Source organism: Anoplopoma fimbria, chromosome 19 (genome assembly GCF_027596085.1).
Source record: "Anoplopoma fimbria isolate UVic2021 breed Golden Eagle Sablefish chromosome 19, Afim_UVic_2022, whole genome shotgun sequence".
In the NCBI taxonomy this organism is placed as follows: Eukaryota; Metazoa; Chordata; class Actinopteri; order Perciformes; family Anoplopomatidae; genus Anoplopoma; species Anoplopoma fimbria.
Genome location: NC_072467.1, coordinates 23,505 through 33,504, shown reverse-complemented (window position 1 = coordinate 33,504; position 10,000 = coordinate 23,505). Strand labels below are relative to the sequence as shown.

The following is a 10,000-nucleotide window of genomic DNA, read 5'->3' as shown; positions in this document are numbered from 1 at the left end:
AAGTGAAATGTCATTTTTAAACATTTCTGTGTGTGTGTGTGTGTGCTGCAGTGAATACTGTAACTATAATAGTTGACAGTAGGGTGGTGAAATGTTGGCCACTCCCTGTTTACATATTTGCTCCTGCTCAGACAGGAACAATACCAGACGTTCCCTGCTGCACCCTTATTTAGTCTCTTATTTCAATGTAGGTACTGTAATCATTTCTCCATGAGGACAAAGATCATCAGCCCCCTAAGAGAGAAATAACCAGGTTTTTTGTCAAACTGCTTTATTAGCGTGATTGCTATGTTATCAGTCTGTTAACATCACACACAGAAACCTACCTGTAGAGAAATGTCAAGAACTATGCCCTCTTCAGTCGTGAGCGTTCTCCTGCTTTAGCTGACTGGTTTACAAACAGATACCAGTGTTGTGGGTCCTGAACCTCTGTGTACTTTCAGTTGTAAAAATTATGAAACTGAATTCCTTCATCCTATCTCACATCACTCTTCCCTCTGCTGGGGACTTTATGAGAGATGTTAGCAGTTAAATGACAAATTAAACATTTCTTCTTTGTCTGATTAAAACAAGTATTTCAGACAATTTCTTGTACAATTTATCATAAAATATTTTACACAACAGTAAAAAATACGAAAAACAATAAAAAATTAGTCTTTGGTAAGTGGAAACAGAAAAAGGTAACACTTTTATTTCAACAACATACTGTACATAAAAGAAAAAAAAAATCTATTTACTAGATAACTATAAAGGAGTGACAATGAAGATCTCCATGTAGGTGTAGAGATCAGTAGCAGTGAGGGGAGTGTGGATCACATGTCCTCCTCAGTGACCAGGCAGTAAAAGTCTGAGCGGGCTCCATAGTTGCGTGATCCCAGGTCCGACACGTCGATGTCCGAGGATTTGGGCTCGGCTGCAGTGATGGGAGCAGCAGGGAGGACCGGAGCCTTAAAGGCCAAAGCCTTGTACACAGGGAGGCGCAGCCCTGCAGCAGGAAGAGCAAAGGTGAAACATCTCTCCCAAATAAATGCAAATACGTTATATTACGTTTTATTATTCACTGCTGAAGTGTTGTACTGTTTGGGCTGCACCATGATTTTAATGTAAATTAATAATCTACCCTGAATTAAAAAAAGATATATATTGTTTCATTCATACATATTTTCTTCAGGTTAAAATACATTCTGAGTATACTGTGACTCATACAAAGCTGCACTTTGTATGAGTCACACAAGGAATCTTTGTGAAACAGTTTTTCCCCACTTTCCGGGATCTAGATAAGAAGATTGATACCACTCTCATATTTGTCGCATTCACATTGTGAAACTACAACCAGCCGCCTGTTAGCTTAGCTTAGCTTGCAGACAGAGTCAAAAACTTTGTTACAAAGATAACAAAACTGATTTACCAACATCTGTAAAGAGTGTTTTTACGTGGGGTTAGGTCCTGGAATAATTGCTGCCCAGTAATTTATGAAATGATTAAGTCACTGTGAGACAACCTGTAGTCTATACAAGTCTGAACTGACTAAACAAACGAAGATTATGTGTTAATTGTTGAGCTCTAGAGATGCTGATAGGTGGATTATGTTACCTTTGGACAGAGTCAGGCGTTACCCGTTTCCATTCTTTGTGCTTAACCAAGATAAACAAATGTAACTTCATATTTTGGTGAAGGATAATAAAGTGGTATTGATCTATTCATCTAACTTTCTGCAAGTACATAAGCAAATGCTATTCTTTTGAAATAAAAGGCATTTGTTTCATATGTCTCTAAAAAAAAAATGTGCTAGCTCATCATGTGATATGATTTCCTTAAAATTAAGTTAAAGATTAACTGTAGATGAATCCATGTTTGTATATTCAAACTAGTCTCAAACTACATCAGTTTTCAAAGCAACACTGTGTGACGAAAAAGAGAAAAGAGTCTCTATCAGGTTGAGATTGTTGCATATAGGCCATAACTTTTTATATTGTAATACTCATGCAACAAAAGTACATGAAATGCCAAACACCTGACAAGCATTTACGTCTCTGGTGTAGAGCTGTTGAACGTGAGCGTGCTTGCCTCAACAATATAAAACCAAACAGTCGTAAACCTCACATTCATTTATGCAAGGTAGCGCAGCTCTAATATGCATTTCTTTTGTTTGCATATGCAAATAGAGTGAAGAGTGAACCAAACATCAGAACTGGAGGATTTTTCTAGTACTGTGGCTGTTGTTCTTACCCAGATCTCCAGCAGGGTCTGTGTCTGAGCGGCAGTCCAGGTAGTCGGAGTCGAGGGTCAGCATGGGGTCCTTGTCATCTTGTAGGACAGTCTGAGGGTCGCCTGCAGACTCACTGCGGAAGACGACTCTGCGAGGCATCGCTAAGGCCAGCTCCCTCCAGAAGACTGAGGAAGGAGTCTGCAGAAACCGAAAACACACAGGAACCGAACACGACCCATTAAACTCCGCCATTTAATAGTCAAACTGAACCAAACTCTCAACTGCAGAAGCCTGACTAACATGTATCATCATACATAGTACATACTGTATATTTCAAATTTTAAATCACAAGTATATTTATTAATTTATATTGAAACACATTTCTACAGAGATAACAATTTTTATTGTCACTAAAAAGACAACATTTCAATAAGAACTGATATTTAAGGTGTTTTTTTCAAAAATCTGTTGCTGAATTAGTCATGAATATTTAATGTATTGGAAAAATGATTTAAAACCAATTTCAAAGAGGCTTTTAATGATCTTTAGTGAAGTTTTTTCACATAATTATTTTAATGTAATGGTAATGTGTAATGTGGCTTCAAAGGAAACACAACATGCTCTAAGTGAAAGATAGAGTGCAGACACTACCCATAAATATTATAGATATTTTGCACATATGGATACAATAATATATGAATTCAATGCAAGTTGGCTGAAACCCAATTTAACTTTAGGGGTATTTTTTGAGGGAAACATATTGGTGTTTAAAATATCTCAGGATGTATTTTTTGTGTTATTGATGTTGTGTTATTGGTGTTTGTTTGCTCAGAAAGCATTAATGGGTATTGTTGTGGATCTTACCACAGAGTTGTGCTTCCAGGTGAGTACGGTGAGGCGGTGCTGGTGCTCACTGAGCAGCTGCTTGATCTCAGGCCTCATGCGTTTGGACTGACCCTCCAACATGATGAGGATGGGCCGCTGACACAACTCCAACAAGTGCAGAAGGCCCTGCCTGAAAACACACACAGCTACAGTATGTCATGATAGGACATCCTGGAGACACTGCTCTAAATTGCAGCAACACTGACATCAAGTGGTATATTGTAATGGTGCCACAGTCATTTTATTCAGTTTTATATATAAAGTGCCGTTTATAGATAAAATTCGTCTGACCTGAAGTTATTGGAGCACCAGTCCTGCTCGAGGTAAGCATAAGAGAGCAACACGATCAAACGGCGAGAGCGACTTATGTTCATTAGCAGCTCTGCAGAAGGTTCTGGAGACAAATAAAAATGTTGTGCTTTGCTTAAAAAATGGGCAACTTCATCCGTCTATTTTTTACCCAGGTGCCTGTTTCACATAAAGTTCTAACAAACAGATTGCAAATGGTCACACAGATGATTGCTGCTTGCAAATTATAGATGCATTTGCAAATGTATAAGTGTGAGGCATTTGTTTTGATTGAGAAACGTCTCAAGATTAACTCATGTTGCAAATTTCATCTTGCATATTTCAAAGTGGTTGAAACAGGCACTAGAATAACAGATTATGACAGCAACAGCAGACTGGGAAAGATGCTGGAATGTGAAGATTAAAACCAAGAGCAACTGCATAAACAATGGATTGTATATATATATATCAGTATCTCCCTTTAATTCCCATAAAGACCAACAGAGAGAAATCTTACCTGAGCCAGGTAAGATGTCGTTATCATTGAGGTGCACCTTGGCCACAATTTTATTCTCCAGGTGAGGTTTTAGAATAAAGTTGACAAACTTCCTGTCATGATCATTGTTCACATAGGAGATATAGGCATCATACAATTTGCCGTCTTAAGACATGGAGACAGAAACAAACCAGTGGTGTTAATACAACTGTACAGTCGTATACATGGTTATAGCGACCTTTTATCACTTTAGAGGCCTCACCATTGAGTTCGTAGTCTCCGTAGGAGTTCCTGTACAAGAGTTTGAAGTTCAAGTGGCACCTGGAGTACAAAACAGCAGCTACAGCCAGGAGGAAGAGGAGGACCATGGCTGCTATAACAGCAGATGTGTGGTTTGGGCCTTCTGAGCACACAAAAGTGTCTGTGAAAAAAATAAGCATAAAATAAACAACCAGTACTTAAACTACGGAATATGGATTTTGTCAGTTGAGTGTGTACTGAACACATGTTTAATGCACAGTTAATTCAGGGATAAGTAACATTATTCTGAATCAATACATGTTGTGGATGACTCGCTGGGCCAGGCTTCCAGCCAAAACACTGTAATACGATGCAGACTTAATGTATCTGTGTGTCTGTGGTATTAATGGACGTGTGACGGTTGACAAAGTGTGTGGAGCTGGTTGACTTTCTCCTGCTCCACAGCACACTGATCGTGTCTACAATACACTTTCATATGGTTTATGATGAGCAGATAAAAATAAAATAATGCACATAACCACAGCTCCTCTGTATTTATGGAGTCTGGTTTTTCACTGTTTTCTCTAACCTTTGTTGTCACATTTGTGTGCCTGTTTCATCTATGGATGGGTAATCTATACATAGGTATCTTTAGTAGTCTTACTTGAGTACGGCAGGCTGAAATCAGAAGAAATGTTCCTCACTGTGCAGCTGTAGAGCCCAAAGGCATCCCGCTCTGTGATGTTGATCACCAGCAGACTGTTTACCATCAGCTGGCCGGCAGCAGGAAACCTGATATTCAGGACAGAAAACTTGACCTCACTTTGAAAATACATTTTAAATACAGGTGCATGTAACTGGTATTCGAAAAACAAAAAAAGAAGCTTCAATTCACCATGAGGAGGTGTTCTGCGTGTAATCTGTTTGATTGGTGAGGGGTTGGCCGTCTTTACTCCACTGCAGCGTGGCGTCACAGTGCTCTTCTTTCGGGTCCCATTGGAGGAGGGCGGTGCAGTTCAGCGTCACAGTGCAGTCCACATTCCTATGGGGTCCGTTCGAGCCCCCATTCGTTTTAAATTCTGGGGCTTTGGAGCACTGAGACTCTGTGGAAAGACATTACACTGTTATCTGTGTCCACTGCAGGAGCTCCAGACAATAGAGGCCTTCATGTGCACTGCCAGGTAAAGTCTGAGACTGCAGCTGGAGGACATGCTGAAATTAAATGCGTCCTTGCAGGTGTAGTCGTTCAACTAGCCCTTTCAACACCCCCCTAAAAGCACCATGTTTACTTCAGGGATAGATAATACTTACTGTGTGACTTCATTACATGTGGAAATAATACTTACCTTTAACTATGAGACGCACAGTGAATGAGGCTGTGCTGTTGCTCTGTTGCACACAGGTGTAATTCCCTTGATCTTGCAAGCTGAGGCTGGGAAACTCCAGGTAGGCCGTCCCTGCCTGAGTAGGGAGCTGCTGGCAGTCCTTCTGCCAGGTCAGCTGGGGCTGTAGGGAGCTCTCGGGCTCCAGAGGGCAGTTCAGCCGATACGGAGGCCCTTGCTGCCCCACATAGAGTACTAGCTCCTTAAACCGGCTCTCATCCACACAAGACTGAGCTACAAATTGAGATTAAAAAAAAGTGGTTCAACCAAACAAGCCAACTAAAACTGACTCTGATCTCTCGATTGAATTTTAATAATGACATAATTACGAAACTGTTTTCATGTTTTGTGATTAAATACGTGCAGCAAGCAAAATATCTTTAAGTGACTTAGATTCCTTTTGAGAGGCAGTTTTCCTACCATATGTGGATGTTAACAGTTTGCATACACTTTGTGCAGCTCCAGAAGGCTGATAGTAGCTTTGGGCAAAGACTGAGTGTCTAATGGTGCATGAAGGTGAACTTGTTTACTCTCTCACCCTGGCAAACTTTGAGCGAAAGGGTGTTTTGCTGACTTAGACAAAAGGAGGAATAAAAAAACCACTGGATTTTCTTATTGTTCTTTCAGGACATGTTCAATGCAAACAACTTACTATCCACAACAGATTTATAAAATACATGTCAGACAATCTAACTACTGAGAGCTTCCCTATGAATCTGGACCTGTTCTTCTAGATATTGACTGTGACTGGAACCAGCACAACTGCCCTCTCTGGTTCCTGTTTGACTTCCCTTTTGCTTTATTCTTTTTTTAACCGTTTCTCAAACAAAGTGACACTCATCCGGGTCCAAAGTCCGGCTGAAGACCTCATGTTTCCAAGCAACAGCATGTGACCCTGTACACACTGACCACATGTGCACTGACCTGGTATTTAGACATCCAGCATCCCACAAACCCAACCGTGACTAACACTTTAAATGGACAAATATACCAAAAACAATTAAAAAAAACCCCCCTTACTTACCAATAAAGTGTCAACCTATAATATATCATATGTTATAGGTTGACACTTTATTGTTATATATATATTATACATGACATAAATGAAAGTGCATAATGTTTATTTTTCTGCATCCTTACCCTCTGCAAGGACGGACTTGTCCCATTTCCCGGTAAACACCAGAATAAAAGCGAATAAAATCAGAGCCATGAGCCTTAAGTCTTCCTCTCCCTTCTTCCCCAGGTGACGAGTGAGCAAAGTGAAGAGTTTTTGTTTCTGTAAATCTACATCACAACCTACAAAATACTGATTATTACAGTTTCATTACATTGCGTGGAGCCGTGCAGCCTTTGTGACGACGCAGACGTCAGCTTTCTGGTTGATCAACTCCACCTGGAGCGACACCTGAAACTCTCCTGGCTATTGGCTCCCCGCGGTCACCTGACATTCCCACCTCCACTGGAAACCTTGTGGGACAGGAACACGCACAGAAATACAACTACGTCGAGTGCCTCCCTAACATAATGTAAGTGCTCAAAAGTACAGGATTTATAAGAGGTAAATAAATACTTAGTTAATTACGAGGTTGTTATAAATGTTATTGGCTGGTGTTGTTAATCCATTCATACATGTTCGTGAGTTTTCACTTATAATCAGGATATAGCATATTTTATCAACCCATATTTTTTTAGCTGCAAAAGTTAAGACGTGAGAAATGTTTTATCATCAAATCTGCAGCTGTAGTGTAAAAAACTGGTGATTGTCAGCAGCCCTTTCCAGAAATTAAATCCAACAGTCCAACAGGTTTAGGGGATTTGTCTTCCTCGGCCCCGTTGCCTTCAGGGGGCGTGGGTGTTGGGAGTTGTGATTCGGTGCATTTTGTGCATGGTGTTCATGGTGTGCATGGTGTTCATTTTGTGCATTTTGTGCATGGTGTTCATGGTGTGCATGGTGTTCATTTTGTGCATGGTGTGCATGGTGTTCATGGTGTTCATGGTGTGCATGGTGTTCATTTTGTGCATGGTGTGCATGGTGTTCATGTGTGTGTTCATGGTGTTCATTTTGTGCATGGTGTGCATGGTGTTCATGGTGTGCATGGTGTTCATTTTGTGCATGGTGTGCATGGTGTTCATGGTGTTCATGGTGTTCATGGTGTTCATTTTGTGCATGGTGTTCATGGTGTGCATGGTGTTCATGGTGTTCATTTTGTGCATGGTGTGCATGGTGTGCATGGTGTTCATGGTGTTCATGGTGTGCATGGTGTTCATGGTGTTCATGGTGTGCATGGTGTTTGGCGTTGGATTTTGGGGTTGACACCGGTGTTCATGGGGAGTGTCTGTTTGTGCATGGTGTTCATGGTGTTCATTTGCATGGACTGTGTTTGGCGCAGGAGGCAGTGACACCGGTGGGGGAGCGGTGGACTGTGTTTAGCGCAGGAGGCAGTGTGGGAGCGGTGGACTGTGTTTAGCGCAGGAGGCAGTGTGGGAGCGGTGGACTGTGCCATGTTGTGCCGTTGGGCGGCCGCGCTTTGGTATCTGGCGTTTCGCGGCGCTGTGGGCGCGCCGCTGTGGGCGCGGCATGGTGACCTCTTGGTGGTGACCTCTTGCGGTGGTGACCTCTTGGTGGTGACCTCTTGGTGGTGGTGACCTCTTGCGGTGGTGACCTCTTGGTGGTGACCTCTTGCGGTGGTGACCTCTTGGTGGTGACCTCTTGCGGTGGTGACCTCTTGGTGGTGACCTCTTGGTGGTGGTGACCTCTTGCGGTGGTGACCTCTTGGTGGTGACCTCTTGCGGTGGTGACCTCTTGGTGGTGTACGCTTCATGCGGATGGCCTGTTGGCACCGACAGGTTATCCGTGGGGGCGTGCGCCGTCTGGGGGTTGCTGTGCTGCGTTCGCGTTGGGGTGAGGTACTTGGATGTTGGGGTGTGGTTGTTCGGCGGTTAGGTTAGGGTTAGGTTAGGTTAGGGTTAGGTTAAAAACTGGGTATCCAACACCCTAAGGTGTTGGGCGTGCACAGGCACAGGCCATCTTCTTTTTTACTGTGTTTTAAAACCAACCCTTTTATAAAAAAATAAGGGGATAAAACAAATAAAACAAATACAAGAACCAGACAAAGACACTGGGGAAGGGAGGGAAGGAACAATTCAAGGGGATAAATACTGTTAAAACTAATAAAAGGCTAGAGGGTTGGGGTTAGGGCTGGACCAGTGGTGTGGTTAGGTTTAGGAAAGGGTTGTGGGTGTGGTTAAACCCTTTCCTTTGTCTCCGCAGGTCCTCTACCGCTGGCTGGAGACATGTCTCCAGCCCATGGAAGGTAAAACAAGAGAAGGTAAGTGCCCAAGAGTCAGGTTTCTATGTCCATATTAGTTTTTAAAGGAAATTCATAAAAGAAATTCATAAAAGAAATTCATAAAAGAATGCCTAGGTATTGGGGACTAGGCATTCTAAGTAGGTGTTGTTGGTATACATGCACATCACACAATAGAATATTAAAATGAATAAAATACAGTATTTCACTGTTCCCCCCAGAACTTCCATCCGTTGGCTGGGGACATGTCTCCTGCCTGGAAGGAAGGAAGGATAAGAGGGGCCAGTGCTTAAAAAGTTTAAATAAATATTCATGTTAAAAACAATGCATGCACCATAAAAGGCCCCGGAGGGTTCAATACAATAACACTCTTTGGACACATTCATTCCCAACTCCTGTATTGTCTCTTGTTCCCCTCCTTTAAGGCTGTGGGTCAGGAGCAGGAGTCAGTCTGCTGTACCGCTGAGGAGAACCTGCCCAGTCTGGTTTACATACAATTGCTAAAACCATGAGGTGGGTGTCTGTACAAGAAAGGTGCTCATGTGAAGTACTAATAAGTACTTCAATAAATAAAAACAGACAAGTGAGTTCAAAAGAGTGCTCAATAAATAACATGGTTAAAAAAGGTGACATTTCAAACATGCATAAAAGAGAGTAAAAAGCATGCATATAATCCAAAGCAACAGGTCAATAAATAGATTAAAAAAAAAATATATATATATATATATATATGTACATCTTATTTCTGTACAGGTCCCATCCCATGGATCCGGCCTGTTATGTTTATTTAAAATTCATAACAAATTTATGAATCTAAATTGTGATTTTATTTCCAGTTTCTCTTTTTTGTACATTGTTGCCAATGATTTTGATTGATAAAAAAATGGTTTCTCCATTGTGTGGATGAAATGGCGAGTCTAAAACCATTAAAAAGTTTTCAAAGTCCGTGATGGAGTTCCCCCAGATCCCAAATATATCATCTAAAAACCTGTAGTACAGTAATGGCAGGGTTTTACACTTAATAAAAGCGGTTTCCTCCCAAAACCGCATTTATAGGTTGGCAAAGGCCGGGTGAATTTTTTGCCCATAGCTGTGCCGTGGATCTGGAGATAATATTTTTCATTGAACTCAAAATCATTCCTTGTTAGACTCAGTTCCAGTAACTTTAAAATGGCTTCATCCGGCCGTTTAA

General features: G+C 41.5%; 1 protein-coding gene across 2 annotated transcripts; it reads right to left on the bottom strand.

Moving 5' to 3' along the window:
- Positions 1-285: 285 nt before the first annotated feature.
- On the bottom strand, positions 286-6,891 carry LOC129108266 (single Ig IL-1-related receptor-like). 2 transcript variants are annotated; one of them, XM_054619996.1, is made up of 10 exons: positions 6,641-6,891; positions 5,465-5,734; positions 5,014-5,221; positions 4,783-4,910; positions 4,141-4,299; positions 3,900-4,043; positions 3,386-3,488; positions 3,074-3,224; positions 2,230-2,407; positions 286-985 (listed from the first exon to the last, which is right to left on the bottom strand). In XM_054619996.1, the coding sequence occupies exons 1-10, from the start codon at positions 6,708-6,710 to the stop codon at positions 813-815; spliced, it is 1,584 nt and encodes a 527-aa protein (XP_054475971.1). In that variant the 5' UTR covers positions 6,711-6,891; the 3' UTR covers positions 286-812. The 2 variants fall into 2 exon arrangements, with proteins under 2 accessions (XP_054475971.1, XP_054475972.1); XM_054619997.1 differs by lacking the exon at positions 5,465-5,734.
- Positions 6,892-10,000: the final 3,109 nt, after the last annotated feature.

Coding starts and splice junctions, on each gene's coding strand:
- LOC129108266 (XM_054619996.1), bottom strand. CDS start 6,710: ATGGCTCTGATTTTATTCGCTTTTATTCTGGTGTTTACCGGGAAATGG. Junction 4,044..4,140: donor CGGAGACTACGAACTCAATG/GTGAGGCCTCTA, acceptor CCATGTCTTAAG/ACGGCAAATTGTATGATGCC. Junction 3,225..3,385: donor TGGTGCTCCAATAACTTCAG/GTCAGACGAATT, acceptor GTGTGTTTTCAG/GCAGGGCCTTCTGCACTTGT.